The sequence below is a fragment of the Drosophila mojavensis genome, unplaced genomic scaffold, assembly GCF_018153725.1.
Source record: "Drosophila mojavensis isolate 15081-1352.22 unplaced genomic scaffold, ASM1815372v1 contig_277, whole genome shotgun sequence".
Taxonomy (NCBI): Eukaryota; Metazoa; Arthropoda; class Insecta; order Diptera; family Drosophilidae; genus Drosophila; species Drosophila mojavensis.
Window position 1 is genome coordinate 5,443,969 of NW_025318822.1, and position 19,421 is coordinate 5,463,389.

General features: G+C 43.7%; 4 protein-coding genes across 4 annotated transcripts; 2 read left to right on the forward strand and 2 right to left on the reverse strand.

The window, feature by feature from the left end:
- Positions 1 to 1,035: 1,035 nt before the first annotated feature.
- LOC6574440 (major heat shock 70 kDa protein Ba) lies at positions 1,036 to 3,400 on the reverse strand. Its single transcript, XM_002000451.4, is given in 2 exon segments — positions 1,036 to 2,770; positions 2,772 to 3,400. Coding segments are annotated over 2 exon segments (1,926 nt in total). The 5' UTR covers positions 3,147 to 3,400; the 3' UTR covers positions 1,036 to 1,219.
- A 2,414-nt stretch (positions 3,401 to 5,814) lies between these two features.
- LOC6574437 (major heat shock 70 kDa protein Ba-like) lies at positions 5,815 to 8,156 on the reverse strand. The gene has a single exon (XM_044008279.1). The coding sequence runs from the start codon at positions 7,922 to 7,924 to the stop codon at positions 5,999 to 6,001; it is 1,926 nt and encodes a 641-aa protein (XP_043864214.1). The 5' UTR covers positions 7,925 to 8,156; the 3' UTR covers positions 5,815 to 5,998.
- A 1,445-nt stretch (positions 8,157 to 9,601) lies between these two features.
- Positions 9,602 to 11,954, forward strand: LOC6574438 (major heat shock 70 kDa protein Ba). The gene has a single exon (XM_002000449.4). It carries the CDS (start codon positions 9,846 to 9,848, stop codon positions 11,769 to 11,771), a length of 1,926 nt encoding a protein of 641 aa, XP_002000485.1. The 5' UTR covers positions 9,602 to 9,845; the 3' UTR covers positions 11,772 to 11,954.
- Positions 11,955 to 15,014: 3,060 nt separating this feature from the next.
- Positions 15,015 to 17,371, forward strand: LOC122757046 (major heat shock 70 kDa protein Ba-like). Its single transcript, XM_044008297.1, has one exon. The coding sequence runs from the start codon at positions 15,261 to 15,263 to the stop codon at positions 17,184 to 17,186; it is 1,926 nt and encodes a 641-aa protein (XP_043864232.1). The 5' UTR covers positions 15,015 to 15,260; the 3' UTR covers positions 17,187 to 17,371.
- The last annotated feature ends 2,050 nt before the right edge of the window (positions 17,372 to 19,421 follow it).

The following is a 19,421-nucleotide window of genomic DNA, read 5'->3' on the forward strand; positions in this document are numbered from 1 at the left end:
AACCAGGATATAATGGTTTTGTGAAAAAGTATGTAACGGGCAGAAGGAATCATCGCAGACCCCATGAAGTATATACACTTATAAGCACGCGCTCTGCTAGCTGCGCAGTAAGCAGCGGCTGCGCTGCAGTGTTGGCAATATTATAAGAATTTATTTGTTGAATAATTTCTTTTGTAGACATACGATCTTAATGAAACTTTCAAAACGTAATCATATGGATCATATGAATATGTGTGTACATTCCAAAGCACAAGTCTCTAGTACTTGAAATGCGTTTTTTATAAATTGGGGGCGAATGGGGCGTGGTATCCAAAATCTGTAAATTACAAAATCTTTGTATCGTTTAACTTTATATACAGCGCAAATTTGAAGTCTCTAGGTCTAAAAAAGTTCAAATTAGGCTGAAAAAACCAAGTTGATTTTTCGAATATTCTTGATAAAAAAGTTATCGGATGAGTTATCGAAAAAAATAAAGCAAACTCGTACTGCCTATGGTATACACGAGTATGCATGCCAAATTTCAGCTCTCTAGCTCTTATATCTTCTGAGATCCTTTTGCTCATACGGACGGACGGACGGACGGACGGACAGACGGGCTATATCGACTCAGATCGTCATCCTGATCAAGAATATATATACTTTATGGGGTCTGCGATGATTCCTTCTGCCTGTTACATACTTTTCACAAAACCATTATACCCTGATTTCCCATTTTCAATGGATTCAGGGTATAAAAATAAAAATAAAATTTACATCACTAATGTGCGGAAAAATATGAAAAATATTATAAAGGAATCCAAGCAATTCACATATGAAAATATTCGTTTCATTATAGAGTTAAACATGTAAAAATCTTATCGATAAATGGAAACCAAATATGTGTACACGTGATTAATAATTAATGTACATCGGCAAATAATTCTCCATAAATGTCATTATCAAAATGAATTTTTAAGTTCAACGATTTTACAGCATCTCGCAAGTTTAAACTGAAAATTTGTTTTCCCTTTTCAGGAAATTAAAAGACAATTAGATTTTTTTTTTTTCAAAATAAATTAATTCGTTTATTTTAAAATTGGTTGCTAACTTAAAAATAGTTTAACACTTAACTTAAATTATCCGTCGGGTCTAGAACTAAATGTATCGGTGAAGATTCTTAATCAGTCTGCTAAACTAAAAACTAATATCAAGTATAGGAGAGCTATGGCTGGGAATGACTTTAGTCGACCTCCTCCACGGTGGGTCCCTTGTAACCGGCACCACCAAAGCCGCCCGCCTGCTGGCCACAGTTGGCGTTGTTGCTCTGTGGCTGACCTTGTTGGTGCATCTTGGTCATAATTGGGGAACAGTGCTGCGTAAGTTCCTTCAGTTTGTACTCGTACTCGTCCTTGTCGGCTGTGGTGTTGGCGTCCAGCCACTTGACCGTCTCGTCGCACCTCTCGAGTACAGAAGATTTCTCGCTCTCACTGAGCTTGTCGGGAGTGGCCTGCTCCACGGCCTGCTTCACGCCGAACACGTAACTCTCGAGGCTATTGCGAGCCGAGATGCGTTGGCGCTGCTTCTCATCCTCGTCGGCGTAGCGCTCGGCCTCGTTTACCATGCGATCGATCTCTGCCTGCGAGAGGCGGCCCTTGTCGTTCTTGATGGTAATGTTCTTGGCTTTGCCGGTGCTCATCTCTTTGGCTGATACGTTCAGGATACCATTGGCGTCCATGTCGAAGGTGACCTCGATCTGGGGCACGCCGCGCGGTGCTGGCGGAATGCCCGACAAATCGAAGGTGCCCAGAGCATTGTTGTCTCGCGTAAGGGCACGCTCGCCCTCGAACACCTGAATGGAGACACCTGGCTGGTTGTCCGAGTACGTGGAAAAGGTCTTCGTCTGCTTGCACGGGATGCGCGTGTTGCGCTCAATCAGCTTGGTCATCACGCCGCCTGCCGTCTCGATGCCCAGCGAAAGGGGAGCCACGTCCACTAGCAGCACGTCCTGGATCTTGCCGCTCTGGTCGCCGCTGAGTATAGCTGCTTGGACGGCTGCACCGTAGGCCACCGCCTCGTCGGGGTTGATGGAAAGGTTCAGGCTCTTGCCGCAGAAGAACTGTTGCAGCAAGTTCTGCACCTTTGGAATGCGCGTCGAGCCGCCGACGAGCACAATGTCGTGGATCTGCTGTTTGTCCATTTTGGCATCGTTCAGCGCCTTCTCCACTGGCGCCAGTGTGTTGCGGAACAGATCGGCGCACAGCTCCTCGAATCTCGCTCGGCTCACCTTTGTGTAGAAGTCGTGGCCCTCAAACAACGCATCCACCTCAATTGTCGCCTCTGTGCTAGACGAGAGCGTGCGCTTGGCTCGCTCCGCCGCAGTGCGCAGGCGACGCAGAGCACGAGGATTAGAGCGCAAATCCTTCTTGTACTTTCGCTTGAACTCCTCCGCCAGATGGGTGACCAGTCTGTTGTCAAAGTCCTCGCCGCCCAAATGTGTGTCACCGGCCGTAGCTCGCACCTCGAACAGCGAACCCTCGTCGATGGTTAAAATGGATACATCAAAGGTGCCGCCACCCAGATCGAAGATGAGCACATTGCGCTCTCCCTTCAGATTCTTGTCGAGGCCATAGGCCAGTGCCGCCGCCGTCGGCTCGTTGATTATCCTCAGCACGTTGAGGCCGGCTATGTGGCCTGCGTCTTTGGTGGCTTGGCGCTGCGAGTCGTTGAAGTAGGCGGGTACTGTGATGACTGCGTCTGTGACGGTCTGGCCCAGATACGCCTCGGCTGTCTCCCTTCATCTTCGATAGCACCATTGAGCTGATCTCCTCAGGTGCAAAGCGCTTCTGCTCTCCCTTAAATTCGACGCCAATCTTGGGCTTGCCACCTTCGCTGACTACCTTAAAGGGCCAGTGCTTGATGTCCTCTGCTATTTTTGGATCGTCGTACTTGCGACCGATCAGACGCTTCGCATCGAATACTGTGTTCTTGGGGTTCATCGCCACCTGGTTCTTGGCCGCGTCACCAATCAGACGCTCCGAATCTGTGAAAGCCACATAGCTGGGCGTCGTTCTGTTGCCTTGGTCATTTGCAATGATCTCCACCTTGCCATGCTGGTAGACACCCACGCAGGAATACGTGGTGCCCAAATCAATTCCAATAGCTGGCATTCTGTTTGTTTTGTGTTCTGTGTTCTCCTTCTTTTCTCTTCTGTCCAACTTCTAGTTGTTGTGGAAATGGATTTCCTCTTTCTCTTTCTTTTACTTTTATAACTAACTTTTCTTTTAACTTCCTTAACTTTTGAGATTAATTCGACTTTACTTGGTTTCAAATTATTCTGTTGTTGTATTTTAGCTTGTTCAGCTAGTCGCTTGTTTGTATTTCGCTTTTGTCTTTCGACGTTTTCAGTTCACTTGCTTGAATTGAATTGAGCCAAAGAGCGAACTTCTGCCGTATTTATACTCTGGCGCTCTCTGTTCGAAATTTCTCGACGCGCTCTCTCGAATCGACTCGAATGTCATTTCCCCTCGTTGTGTTTGCGAGTGAGTGCGAATGCGAGCGCGATAGCGCTAACGCATTAACAGAGAGGGGTGGTTGGAATTTTCTCGAAGGCCTTAGGGGCAGAGAGTAACGGCTGTTTGTGTATAGCTTGACCTACCCCAACAATTGGCTATCATTTCAATTTCTAGAAAATTCATTGGTGCTTCTAAGTATTCTCATACTTGAATAAGCGAATGCTGACTTAACAGACTTGTTTTCGACATCACGTTTCAAAATCGAAGCATATACAGTGGAACTCGTGTTTGGCAGTCAAACACAGACATATGTATGTTTGTATGTATGTTCATGTGTATATATGTATGTACATATACTCTTACATACATACATATGTACATACATATGTATGTGCACACATATATATGTATGTATGGATATACATACATATGTATGTATGTATACATACATATGTATGTATGTATACATGAAATATGCTTTAATATTAATATTTGAAGTTTTTTATTGGCGGATACCATGCCCCTCTCGCCCTAAATTTTTCCAATACTAGCAATAATTGCTTAGGCGAATATACACCATTGAACGTTATTATGACGTTCTGAAAGTTTGATGAAGATATTCGCACTACAAGGGAGTTTATTCTACAAATAACTTCTATTGCTCACACCGCATCTCAAGCGCAGTCGCTGCTAACTGCGCAGTTAGCAGAACGTCTGTTTATGCTTGCGGGTGGATGCATGCGTGTGGGTGCATGTGTGCATAAAGGAAATGCAGAATGGTTAATATATCAACTCTTTGTATTGGTAGAGCTGGAAGTGGAGGAACTGGAGTGGAATCATTCAATCAATATGTATATTATCCCCACTATGTAGTGATGTAAATGATGTATGGCACACCATATACATACATATGTATGTATGCATAATAATAAAACACATTATTAAACGTGGATGTGCGGCAGTGATGCCAAGTTGTCTAATTTTAGCATTAAATATACTAAATTGTGTACCGATATTTGGTTAAGAACAGTGATAAATTGAATTGCCATTTGTAATTGTGTTTAATGCGAAAGGAGTGCTAAAATGCCCAAGGAGACTTATAGGCAAAAATTTCGGGATTGCTGGCTACAGTAGGCAGATTTCAAGTCGTGGATAGCCCGAGACGAAGACGACAATAATAAGGCGTACTGCAGAATCTGAAAATGTAGTATAAATTGTAAATTTATAACAAAAAATCGTGTGTCCTGTTTTCTGTCATTTTTATACCCTGAAGCCATTGAAAATGGGAAACCAGGATATAATGGTTTTGTGAAAAAGTATGTAACGGGCAGAAGGAATCATCGCAGACCCCATGAAGTATATACACTTATAAGCACGCGCTCTGCTAGCTGCGCAGTAAGCAGCGGCTGCGCTGCAGTGTTGGCAATATTATAAGAATTTATTTGTTGAATAATTTCTTTTGTAGACATACGATCTTAATGAAACTTTCAAAACGTAATCATATGGATCATATGAATATGTGTGTACATTCCAAAGCACAAGTCTCTAGTACTTGAAATGCGTTTTTTATAAATTGGGGGCGAATGGGGCGTGGTATCCAAAATCTGTAAATTACAAAATCTTTGTATCGTTTAACTTTATATACAGCGCAAATTTGAAGTCTCTAGGTCTAAAAAAGTTCAAATTAGGCTGAAAAAACCAAGTTGATTTTTCGAATATTCTTGATAAAAAAGTTATCGGATGAGTTATCGAAAAAAATAAAGCAAACTCGTACTGCCTATGGTATACACGAGTATGCATGCCAAATTTCAGCTCTCTAGCTCTTATATCTTCTGAGATCCTTTTGCTCATACGGACGGACGGACGGACGGACGGACAGACGGGCTATATCGACTCAGATCGTCATCCTGATCAAGAATATATATACTTTATGGGGTCTGCGATGATTCCTTCTGCCTGTTACATACTTTTCACAAAACCATTATACCCTGATTTCCCATTTTCAATGGATTCAGGGTATAAAAATAAAAATAAAATTTACATCACTAATGTGCGGAAAAATATGAAAAATATTATAAAGGAATCCAAGCAATTCACATATGAAAATATTCGTTTCATTATAGAGTTAAACATGTAAAAATCTTATCGATAAATGGAAACCAAATATGTGTACACGTGATTAATAATTAATGTACATCGGCAAATAATTCTCCATAAATGTCATTATCAAAATGAATTTTTAAGTTCAACGATTTTACAGCATCTCGCAAGTTTAAACTGAAAATTTGTTTTCCCTTTTCAGGAAATTAAAAGACAATTAGATTTTTTTTTTTTCAAAATAAATTAATTCGTTTATTTTAAAATTGGTTGCTAACTTAAAAATAGTTTAACACTTAACTTAAATTATCCGTCGGGTCTAGAACTAAATGTATCGGTGAAGATTCTTAATCAGTCTGCTAAACTAAAAACTAATATCAAGTATAGGAGAGCTATGGCTGGGAATGACTTTAGTCGACCTCCTCCACGGTGGGTCCCTTGTAACCGGCACCACCAAAGCCGCCCGCCTGCTGGCCACAGTTGGCGTTGTTGCTCTGTGGCTGACCTTGTTGGTGCATCTTGGTCATAATTGGGGAACAGTGCTGCGTAAGTTCCTTCAGTTTGTACTCGTACTCGTCCTTGTCGGCTGTGGTGTTGGCGTCCAGCCACTTGACCGTCTCGTCGCACCTCTCGAGTACAGAAGATTTCTCGCTCTCACTGAGCTTGTCGGGAGTGGCCTGCTCCACGGCCTGCTTCACGCCGAACACGTAACTCTCGAGGCTATTGCGAGCCGAGATGCGTTGGCGCTGCTTCTCATCCTCGTCGGCGTAGCGCTCGGCCTCGTTTACCATGCGATCGATCTCTGCCTGCGAGAGGCGGCCCTTGTCGTTCTTGATGGTAATGTTCTTGGCTTTGCCGGTGCTCATCTCTTTGGCTGATACGTTCAGGATACCATTGGCGTCCATGTCGAAGGTGACCTCGATCTGGGGCACGCCGCGCGGTGCTGGCGGAATGCCCGACAAATCGAAGGTGCCCAGAGCATTGTTGTCTCGCGTAAGGGCACGCTCGCCCTCGAACACCTGAATGGAGACACCTGGCTGGTTGTCCGAGTACGTGGAAAAGGTCTTCGTCTGCTTGCACGGGATGCGCGTGTTGCGCTCAATCAGCTTGGTCATCACGCCGCCTGCCGTCTCGATGCCCAGCGAAAGGGGAGCCACGTCCACTAGCAGCACGTCCTGGATCTTGCCGCTCTGGTCGCCGCTGAGTATAGCTGCTTGGACGGCTGCACCGTAGGCCACCGCCTCGTCGGGGTTGATGGAAAGGTTCAGGCTCTTGCCGCAGAAGAACTGTTGCAGCAAGTTCTGCACCTTTGGAATGCGCGTCGAGCCGCCGACGAGCACAATGTCGTGGATCTGCTGTTTGTCCATTTTGGCATCGTTCAGTGCCTTCTCCACTGGCGCCAGTGTGTTGCGGAACAGATCGGCGCACAGCTCCTCGAATCTCGCTCGGCTCACCTTTGTGTAGAAGTCGTGGCCCTCAAACAACGCATCCACCTCAATTGTCGCCTCTGTGCTAGACGAGAGCGTGCGCTTGGCTCGCTCCGCCGCAGTGCGCAGGCGACGCAGAGCACGAGGATTAGAGCGCAAATCCTTCTTGTACTTTCGCTTGAACTCCTCCGCCAGATGGGTGACCAGTCTGTTGTCAAAGTCCTCGCCGCCCAAATGTGTGTCACCGGCCGTAGCTCGCACCTCGAACAGCGAACCCTCGTCGATGGTTAAAATGGATACATCAAAGGTGCCGCCACCCAGATCGAAGATGAGCACATTGCGCTCTCCCTTCAGATTCTTGTCCAGGCCATAGGCCAGTGCCGCCGCCGTCGGCTCGTTGATTATCCTCAGCACGTTGAGGCCGGCTATGTGGCCTGCGTCTTTGGTGGCTTGGCGCTGCGAGTCGTTGAAGTAGGCGGGTACTGTGATGACTGCGTCTGTGACGGTCTGGCCCAGATACGCCTCGGCTGTCTCCTTCATCTTCGATAGCACCATTGAGCTGATCTCCTCGGGTGCAAAGCGCTTCTGCTCTCCCTTAAACTCGACGCCAATCTTGGGCTTTCCACCTTCGCTGACTACCTTAAAGGGCCAGTGCTTGATGTCCTCTGCTATTTTTGGATCGTCGTACTTGCGACCAATCAGACGCTTCGCATCGAATACTGTGTTCTTGGGGTTCATCGCCACCTGGTTCTTGGCCGCGTCACCAATCAGACGCTCCGAATCTGTGAAAGCCACATAGCTGGGCGTCGTTCTGTTGCCTTGGTCATTTGCAATGATCTCCACCTTGCCATGCTGGTAGACACCCACGCAGGAATACGTGGTGCCCAAATCAATTCCAATAGCTGGCATTCTGTTTGTTTTGTGTTCTGTGTTCTCCTTCTTTTCTCTTCTGTTCAACTTCTAGTTGTTGTGGAAATGGATTTCCTCTTTCTCTTTCTTTTACTTTTATAACTAACTTTCTTTAACTTTTCAGATTAATTCGACTTTACTTGGTTTCAAATTATTCAGTTGTTGTATTTTAGCTTGTTCAGCTAGTCGCTTGTTTGTATTCCGCTTTTGTCTTTCGACGTTTTCAGTTCACTTGCTTGAATTGAATTGAGCCAAAGAGCGAACTTCTGCCGTATTTATACTCTGGCGCTCTCTGTTCGAAATTTCTCGACGCGCTCTCTCGAATCGACTCGACTGAATCGACTCGACTGTTTTTGCGAGTGTGAGTGAGTGAGAGCGGCTGTTGTTTACTGTGGGAGTGGTTGGAATATTCTCGAATATTCTCTCATATTGATATGCTGCAAGAGACGGACTGAGTGAAAATATTTTGTGTATAGTTTCACCGTATAATTAACATACATACATACATATTCCTCGGCAGTGGAGAACAAGATATAAATAAATTGATTATTTTTAACAATTTGATATTTATAAACATGCTAGTTATTTATATTCTGGTTCTATTACTAGTTGTTAGACTTACATACATATATCATATGCACAGTCAAGGTCTGTGTACAATAACCGATTTTCCTTATGATCGTTGAATTTTCTTTTACCAATATACATACATATGTATTTAAGCATGTACATAGGTACATACATATATTTTCTAGCCAAAAGTATTAAAACTTTTTTGTGTGCATCCTATCAATGTGTTGTTGATAATAGAAATGTAATATGTACTTACATACAGGGATCTCCATACATTAAAGTATATGAATGTGCATAAATATGTAAATGTTTATTAATGGAGTGATGGCCTATTGCATTGGGATTGGTATCTTCTCGGCAATATTAACATTGACGAAGTAGCAAAATCAATACCAACCCGTTTTCGAAAGATAAGATTAAAGGGGAGGGGTAACCTAGTCTATACTATGTTTGACTTAGAAATATCGTCTTCATAGTTAACTATTTCATATTAGTCAGAGTACGGTGACTATTGTAAACTTACAGACTTATGTGCAAATTTTTCGTTTTTTAGTGGAAATGAAAAAAATAATACATACATATATAATATTCCATACACATATGTACATATGTATGTACATACAGTGACGAACGGTGATTTTCTTGCAGAGTGGGTATTTGAAACACATTATATGCGTCTATGTATATGTACATTATATATACATTCATATGTACACACTAATATATGTGTTTCCACATATACATATACATATGCGTATGTATGTGGCCGTGATATCCAAAAGCAAACTGCCAAGTCAGCATTCTCGAATTTAATAGCGCAAACGAATTTTCTAGATATTAATATCGCAGCCAACTGTTACGGTAGGTCGAGTGATACACAAACAACCGTTACTGTCTTGGAGCATACCAATATGAGGGAATATTCTAGAATATTCCAACCACTCCCACAGTAAGCAACAGCCGCTCTCACTCACTCACACTCGAAAAAACAGTCGAGTCGATTCAGTCGAGTCGATTCGAGAGAGAGCGTCGAGAAATTTCGAACAGAGAGCGCCAGAGTATAAATACGGCAGAAGTTCGCTCTTTGGCTCAATTCAATTCAATCAAGTGAACTGAAAACGTCGAAAGACAAAAGCGGAATACAAACAAGCGACTAGCTGAACAAGCTAAAATACAATAACTAAATAATTTGAAACCAAGTAAAGTCGAATTAATCCGAAAAGTTAAAGAAAGTTAGAAGAAAAGTTAGTTATAAAAGTAAAAGAAAGAGAAAGAGGAAATCCATTTCCACAACTAGAAGTTGGACAGAAGAGAAAAGAAGGAGAACACAGAGCACAAAACAAACAGAATGCCAGCTATTGGAATTGATTTGGGAACCACGTATTCCTGCGTGGGTGTCTACCAGCATGGCAAGGTGGAGATCATTGCAAATGACCAAGGCAACAGAACGACGCCCAGCTATGTGGCTTTCACAGATTCGGAGCGTCTGATTGGTGACGCGGCCAAGAACCAGGTGGCGATGAACCCCAAGAACACAGTATTCGATGCGAAGCGTCTGATCGGTCGCAAGTACGACGATCCAAAAATAGCAGAGGACATCAAGCACTGGCCCTTTAAGGTAGTCAGCGAAGGTGGCAAGCCCAAGATTGGCGTCGAATTTAAGGGAGAGCAGAAGCGCTTTGCACCTGAGGAGATCAGCTCAATGGTGCTATCGAAGATGAAGGAGACAGCCGAGGCGTATCTGGGCCAGACCGTCACAGACGCAGTCATCACAGTACCCGCCTACTTCAACGACTCGCAGCGCCAAGCCACCAAAGACGCAGGCCACATAGCCGGCCTCAACGTGCTGAGGATAATCAACGAGCCGACGGCGGCGGCACTGGCCTATGGCCTCGACAAGAATCTGAAGGGAGAGCGCAATGTGCTCATCTTCGATCTGGGTGGCGGCACCTTTGATGTATCCATTTTAACCATCGACGAGGGTTCGCTGTTCGAGGTGCGAGCTACGGCCGGTGACACACATTTGGGCGGCGAGGACTTTGACAACAGACTGGTCACCCATCTGGCGGAGGAGTTCAAGCGAAAGTACAAGAAGGATTTGCGCTCTAATCCTCGTGCTCTGCGTCGCCTGCGCACTGCGGCGGAGCGAGCCAAGCGCACGCTCTCGTCTAGCACAGAGGCGACAATTGAGGTGGATGCGTTGTTTGAGGGCCACGACTTCTACACAAAGGTGAGCCGAGCGAGATTCGAGGAGCTGTGCGCCGATCTGTTCCGCAACACACTGGCGCCAGTGGAGAAGGCGCTGAACGATGCCAAAATGGACAAACAGCAGATCCACGACATTGTGCTCGTCGGCGGCTCGACGCGCATTCCAAAGGTGCAGAACTTGCTGCAACAGTTCTTCTGCGGCAAGAGCCTGAACCTTTCCATCAACCCCGACGAGGCGGTGGCCTACGGTGCAGCCGTCCAAGCAGCTATACTCAGCGGCGACCAGAGCGGCAAGATCCAGGACGTGCTGCTAGTGGACGTGGCTCCCCTTTCGCTGGGCATCGAGACGGCAGGCGGCGTGATGACCAAGCTGATTGAGCGCAACACGCGCATCCCGTGCAAGCAGACGAAGACCTTTTCCACGTACTCGGACAACCAGCCAGGTGTCTCCATTCAGGTGTTCGAGGGCGAGCGTGCCCTTACGCGAGACAACAATGCTCTGGGCACCTTCGATTTGTCGGGCATTCCGCCAGCACCGCGCGGCGTGCCCCAGATCGAGGTCACCTTCGACATGGACGCCAATGGTATCCTGAACGTATCAGCCAAAGAGATGAGCACCGGCAAAGCCAAGAACATTACCATCAAGAACGACAAGGGCCGCCTCTCGCAGGCAGAGATCGATCGCATGGTAAACGAGGCCGAGCGCTACGCCGACGAGGATGAGAAGCAGCGCCAACGCATCTCGGCTCGCAATAGCCTCGAGAGTTACGTGTTCGGCGTGAAGCAGGCCGTGGAGCAGGCCACTCCCGACAAGCTCAGTGAGAGCGAGAAATCTTCTGTACTCGAGAGGTGCGACGAGACGGTCAAGTGGCTGGACGCCAACACCACAGCCGACAAGGACGAGTACGAGTACAAACTGAAGGAACTTACGCAGCACTGTTCCCCAATTATGACCAAGATGCACCAACAAGGTCAGCCACAGAGCAACAACGCCAACTGTGGCCAGCAGGCGGGCGGCTTTGGTGGTGCCGGTTACAAGGGACCCACCGTGGAGGAGGTCGACTAAAGTCATTCCCAGCCATAGCTCTCCTATACTTGATATTAGTTTTTAGTTTAGCAGACTGATTAAGAATCTTCACCGATACATTTAGTTCTAGACCCGTCGGATAATTTAAGTTAATTGTTAAACTATTTCTAAGTTAGAAACAAATTTTAGAATAAACCAATTTATTTATTTTGAAAAAAAAAATTTAAGTGACTTTTTATTAAGTGGGAGGGTGGATAAACAGGTTTCAGCTTGAAATAATGCAAAGTGTTTGATGCCGTGAATTTGAACTCAGCGAAAGAGTTGATATGCCAATCCTTATATGATTCTTTACTGAACACATATGTACATATGTAAATACAGTTGCAGACCTTCTTCTAATTACGCAGTTAGCATCGACCGGGCTTGGGCTGCAATGAGATCAATAATTTAATTCAGGTCTGATTGACCCAATAACGTATGAAGGTTTTGAATTTCTTTGTTAAGGTTTCTTGTCGTAGTGGCCTCGCTACGCCACTGGATGGAATATCCAGGAATTTAGTTTAATTTAACTTTAGAACAGAATAAAGAGCTATCTATTCCATCTACTAATTTTAAATATTAATGTACATAAGGTATTTAGCATATCAACACTTAGCCTTATCAAGAATATACATATGTACATATATTTTTGTGTTGCGTATTGAGGTATTTCGATGTCTTTCACTGTGACTTTCCCACAGTCTGTCTTTCTGTCTGCCTAGCAAAATTAAGGCACGAAAAAGAACTAGAGTATAAAGTTTGACTGCTACGATCACTACCTGGCACCGGGTTCAGCATTTGAGCGGCACTAGTGTTTAGTGAAATTCTTCAATTGTCCAGTTGTCTTCAGTTGTCCCGGGCCTGGTGGGGGTCGGTCGTGTAGTAAGTGAAGTGCGTGCTATCATTTAACGATTGTTCAGCATTAAGGACTTAGAGGAGTTACCAAGAGGCATTACTTCGAGAAATGACGTAGAGGAAATAGAATAAATACTTGGAGGAAATATTTGGACGAAATACTTAATACTTGATTTTTCTGCCTACCCGAAAAAACAGGACATGCACATACACACAAAGGATCAATTTTTTGGGGAATGGACTATTATTATTCGTAGGGCTGTCGAATTTTTTAAAATATCGCATCTATGATATTTTAAGTTTTGAAAATATCGATATATCAGTATTTGTCGATTTAAAAAAAATCTATTTCCAAAATAAATTTGCAATCCGTCCCAAAAAAACAAGAATAATTAGAATAAATATTTCTATATAAACAAGTAAGAGGACTCTAGTCGAGACTGCTCGACTAGGAGATACCCTAAACCCTCTAATCTGATATTCACTCTGCACTTCTTTTCGGCACACATACATACACACGCACGTATTAGAACGCGCTCTGCTAACTGCGCAGTAAGCAGCGACTGCGCTTGGGCTGCGCTGTAGTGTGGGCAACATTATAAGAATTTCTTTGTTGATTAATTTAATTTCTAGACGTACAATCTTAATGAAACTTTCAGAACATAATCATAATGTTCAAATGTATGTACATTCCAAAGCACAAGTCTCTAGTACTTGAAATACGTCTTTTACAAAGGTGAGGGTGAGGGGGTGGATATAAGGGTGGGGGGAAAATTACAACAAAAATCGAAATTATATAAAATATATATAAGTCTACATTTAAAATTTGGAAGCTCTAGCTCTAAAGGTGTAGGAGATATAATTAAATAACTAGCATTCGATAAGGTTTTTGATCGATAATAAAATATCGGGAGTAGTTATCGATATTTAAAGAAAAACTTGATATGCGCGTGATATACACGGACCTAGGAAAAAATTTCAAGTCTCTAGCTACGGACGGACGGACGGACGGACGGACGGACGGACGGACGGACGGACGGACAGACAGACGGACAGGGCCAAATCGACTTAGCTCGTCGCCCTGATCAAGAATATATATACTTTGTGGGGTCTGCCACGCCTCCTTCTGCCTGTTAAATACTTTTAACAAAACCATTATACCCTGATTTCCCATTTTCAATGGGTTCAGGGTATAATTATAAGGACCACTCAACATTAATATTCGGTACCCAAAACTACCATAGTGCTTTTTTCATATGCGATGCCATATCTGATGTGTTAGTCACTTGATTTGATTACTTTAAGACACAAATTACATTTGGCTGTTCCATTTTTAGAGTCAAAATAATTCGTTTTCACTATATTCAATCTTTGTACTTTTCGCTTGGTTCACTTATCACTCAAATATGTCAAAAATATCGCACAAAATATTCCGATATAAATATATTTTTTCTACAAAAAATGTCGACTTATTAATATTTTTATATTTTTTTAACAAGCCTAAATATTATAAAACTCTTAAACCGTGATATCAACATTTGCAAAAGCTCAGGTCTATTTGAAATACGCCATTTGCAAATATAGGAGGAGGGGTTGAATTTGAGGTGGGTGGATTATATCATCAATCGTAATTCCATAAAATATACATGTATCAAGCTCTAAAAATGTAGCAAATTTGTTGCAAAAGAGGCATGGTATCCTAAATTTATAGTTTAAAACTTTTATTTATTTATATTTCATTTAAATTTCGGTTGTGTTCAGATGGCCATTCTGTATGACATGCCCAAGGTACATATAAAAAGAGTACTGTAATAGCTCTATCATTTCAATCTAAGTGCATGGTGCACAACTTCACAAATGCATGTATTTGTACATGTATGTATGTACATATGTATTTCTTTGTACATACATACATACATATTAATGTTAACAGGTATTGGTCAGTGAAACTCATCCATCATTTAGATTAGTGTGCACACGTGATTCCCCGTATATGCTTCGATTTTGAAACGTGATGTCGAAAACAAGTCTGTCAAGTCAGCATTCGCTTATTCAAGTATGAAAATACTTAGAAGCACCAATGAATTTTCTAGAAATTGAAATGATAGCCAATTGTTGGGGTAGGTCAAGCTTTACACACACAACCGTTACTCTCAGCCCGTCCCTTGCCGAATTACAAGAGCATACAAGGCCTTCGAGAAAATTCCAACCACCCCTCCCTGTTAATGCGATAGCGCTATCGCGCTCGCATTCGCACTCACTCGCAAACACAACGAGGGGAAATGACATTCGAGTCGATTCGAGAGAGCGCGTCGAGAAATTTCGAACAGAGAGCGCCAGAGTATAAATACGGCAGAAGTTCGCTCTTTGGCTCAATTCAATTCAATCAAGTGAACTGAAAACGTCGAAAGACAAAAGCGGAATACAAACAAGCGACTAGCTGAACAAGCTAAAATACAATAACTAAATAATTTGAAACCAAGTAAAGTCGAATTAATCCGAAAAGTTAAAGAAAGTTAGAAGAAAAGTTAGTTATAAAAGTAAAAGAAAGAGAAAGAGGAAATCCATTTCCACAACAACTAGAAGTTGGACAGAAGAGAAAAGAAGGAGAACACAGAACACAAAACAAACAGAATGCCAGCTATTGGAATTGATTTGGGCACCACGTATTCCTGCGTGGGTGTCTACCAGCATGGCAAGGTGGAGATCATTGCAAATGACCAAGGCAACAGAACGACGCCCAGCTATGTGGCTTTCACAGATTCGGAGCGTCTGATTGGTGACGCGGCCAAGAACCAGGTGGCGATGAACCCCAAGAACACAGTATTCGATGCGAAGCGTCTGATCGGTCGCAAGTACGACGATCCAAAAATAGCAGAGGACATCAAGCACTGGCCCTTTAAGGTAGTCAGCGAAGGTGGCAAGCCCAAGATTGGCGTCGAATTTAAGGGAGAGCAGAAGCGCTTTGCACCTGAGGAGATCAGCTCAATGGTGCTATCGAAGATGAAGGAGACAGCCGAGGCGTATCTGGGCCAGACCGTCACAGACGCAGTCATCACAGTACCCGCCTACTTCAACGACTCGCAGCGCCAAGCCACCAAAGACGCAGGCCACATAGCCGGCCTCAACGTGCTGAGGATAATCAACGAGCCGACGGCGGCGGCACTGGCCTATGGCCTCGACAAGAATCTGAAGGGAGAGCGCAATGTGCTCATCTTCGATCTGGGTGGCGGCACCTTTGATGTATCCATTTTAACCATCGACGAGGGTTCGCTGTTCGAGGTGCGAGCTACGGCCGGTGACACACATTTGGGCGGCGAGGACTTTGACAACAGACTGGTCACCCATCTGGCGGAGGAGTTCAAGCGAAAGTACAAGAAGGATTTGCGCTCTAATCCTCGTGCTCTGCGTCGCCTGCGCACTGCGGCGGAGCGAGCCAAGCGCACGCTCTCGTCTAGCACAGAGGCGACAATTGAGGTGGATGCGTTGTTTGAGGGCCACGACTTCTACACAAAGGTGAGCCGAGCGAGATTCGAGGAGCTGTGCGCCGATCTGTTCCGCAACACACTGGCGCCAGTGGAGAAGGCGCTGAACGATGCCAAAATGGACAAACAGCAGATCCACGACATTGTGCTCGTCGGCGGCTCGACGCGCATTCCAAAGGTGCAGAACTTGCTGCAACAGTTCTTCTGCGGCAAGAGCCTGAACCTTTCCATCAACCCCGACGAGGCGGTGGCCTACGGTGCAGCCGTCCAAGCAGCTATACTCAGCGGCGACCAGAGCGGCAAGATCCAGGACGTGCTGCTAGTGGACGTGGCTCCCCTTTCGCTGGGCATCGAGACGGCAGGCGGCGTGATGACCAAGCTGATTGAGCGCAACACGCGCATCCCGTGCAAGCAGACGAAGACCTTTTCCACGTACTCGGACAACCAGCCAGGTGTCTCCATTCAGGTGTTCGAGGGCGAGCGTGCCCTTACGCGAGACAACAATGCTCTGGGCACCTTCGATTTGTCGGGCATTCCGCCAGCACCGCGCGGCGTGCCCCAGATCGAGGTCACCTTCGACATGGACGCCAATGGTATCCTGAACGTATCAGCCAAAGAGATGAGCACCGGCAAAGCCAAGAACATTACCATCAAGAACGACAAGGGCCGCCTCTCGCAGGCAGAGATCGATCGCATGGTAAACGAGGCCGAGCGCTACGCCGACGAGGATGAGAAGCAGCGCCAACGCATCTCGGCTCGCAATAGCCTCGAGAGTTACGTGTTCGGCGTGAAGCAGGCCGTGGAGCAGGCCACTCCCGACAAGCTCAGTGAGAGCGAGAAATCTTCTGTACTCGAGAGGTGCGACGAGACGGTCAAGTGGCTGGACGCCAACACCACAGCCGACAAGGACGAGTACGAGTACAAACTGAAGGAACTTACGCAGCACTGTTCCCCAATTATGACCAAGATGCACCAACAAGGTCAGCCACAGAGCAACAACGCCAACTGTGGCCAGCAGGCGGGCGGCTTTGGTGGTGCCGGTTACAAGGGACCCACCGTGGAGGAGGTCGACTAAAGTCATTCCCAGCCATAGCTCTCCTATACTTGATATTAGTTTTTAGTTTAGCAGACTGATTAAGAATCTTCACCGATACATTTAGTTCTAGACCCGACGGATAATTTAAGTTAAGTGTTAAACTATTTTTAAGTTAGCAACCAATTTTAAAATAAACGAATTAATTTATTTTGAAAAAAAAAAATCTAATTGTCTTTTAATTTCCTGAAAAGGGAAAACAAATTTTCAGTTTAAACTTGCGAGATGCTGTAAAATCGTTGAACTTAAAAATTCATTTTGATAATGACATTTATGGAGAATTATTTGCCGATGTACATTAATTATTAATCACGTGTACACATATTTGGTTTCCATTTATCGATAAGATTTTTACATGTTTAACTCTATAATGAAACGAATATTTTCATATGTGAATTGCTTGGATTCCTTTATAATATTTTTCATATTTTTCCGCACATTAGTGATGTAAATTTTATTTTTATTTTTATACCCTGAATCCATTGAAAATGGGAAATCAGGGTATAATGGTTTTGTGAAAAGTATGTAACAGGCAGAAGGAATCATCGCAGACCCCATAAAGTATATATATTCTTGATCAGGATGACGATCTGAGTCGATATAGCCCGTCTGTCCGTCCGTCCGTCCGTCCGTCCGTATGAGCAAAAGGATCTCAGAAGATATAAGAGCTAGAGAGCTGAAATTTGGCATGCATACTCGTGTATACCATAGGCAGTACGAGTTTGCTTTATTTTTTTCGATAACTCATCCGATAACTTTTTTATCAAGAATATTCGAAAAATCAACTTGGTTTTTTCAGCCTAATTTGAACTTTTTAGACCTAGAGACTTCAAATTTGCGCTGTATATAAAGTTAAACGATACAAAGATTTTGTAATTTACAGATTTTGGATACCACGCCCCATTCGCCCCCCAATTTATAAAAAACGCATTTCAAGTACTAGAGACTTGTGCTTTGGAATGTACACACATATTCATATGATCCATATGATTACGTTTTGAAAGTTTCATTAAGATCGTATGTCTACAAAAGAAATTATTCAACAAATAAATTCTTATAATATTGCCAACACTGCAGCGCAGCCGCTGCTTACTGCGCAGCTAGCAGAGCGCGTGCTTATAAGTGTATATACTTCATGGGGTCTGCGATGATTCCTTCTGCCCGTTACATACTTTTTCACAAAACCATTATATCCTGGTTTCCCATTTTCAATGGCTTCAGGGTATAAAAATGACAGAAAACAGGACACACGATTTTTTGTTATAAATTTACAATTTATACTACATTTTCAGATTCTGCAGTACGCCTTATTATTGTCGTCTTCGTCTCGGGCTATCCACGACTTGAAATCTGCCTACTGTAGCCAGCAATCCCGAAATTTTTGCCTATAAGTCTCCTTGGGCATTTTAGCACTCCTTTCGCATTAAACACAATTACAAATGGCAATTCAATTTATCACTGTTCTTAACCAAATATCGGTACACAATTTAGTATATTTAATGCTAAAATTAGACAACTTGGCATCACTGCCGCACATCCACGTTTAATAATGTGTTTTATTATTATGCATACATACATATGTATGTATATGGTGTGCCATACATCATTTACATCACTACATAGTGGGGATAATATACATATTGATTGAATGATTCCACTCCAGTTCCTCCACTTCCAGCTCTACCAATACAAAGAGTTGATATATTAACCATTCTGCATTTCCTTTATGCACACATGCACCCACACGCATGCATCCACCCGCAAGCATAAACAGACGTTCTGCTAACTGCGCAGTTAGCAGCGACTGCGCTTGAGATGCGGTGTGAGCAATAGAAGTTATTTGTAGAATAAACTCCCTTGTAGTGCGAATATCTTCATCAAACTTTCAGAACGTCATAATAACGTTCAATGGTGTATATTCGCCTAAGCAATTATTGCTAGTATTGGAAAAATTTAGGGCGAGAGGGGCATGGTATCCGCCAATAAAAAACTTCAAATATTAATATTAAAGCATATTTCATGTATACATACATACATATGTATGTATACATACATACATATGTATGTATATCCATACATACATATATATGTGTGCACATACATATGTATGTACATATGTATGTATGTAAGAGTATATGTACATACATATATACACATGAACATACATACAAACATACATATGTCTGTGTTTGACTGCCAAACACGAGTTCCACTGTA

Excerpts from the sequence above, each read along its gene's own strand:
- LOC6574437 (XM_044008279.1), bottom strand. The coding sequence starts at position 7,924 with ATGCCAGCTATTGGAATTGATTTGGGCACCACGTATTCCTGCGTGGGT.
- LOC6574438 (XM_002000449.4), top strand. The coding sequence starts at position 9,846 with ATGCCAGCTATTGGAATTGATTTGGGAACCACGTATTCCTGCGTGGGT.
- LOC122757046 (XM_044008297.1), top strand. The coding sequence starts at position 15,261 with ATGCCAGCTATTGGAATTGATTTGGGCACCACGTATTCCTGCGTGGGT.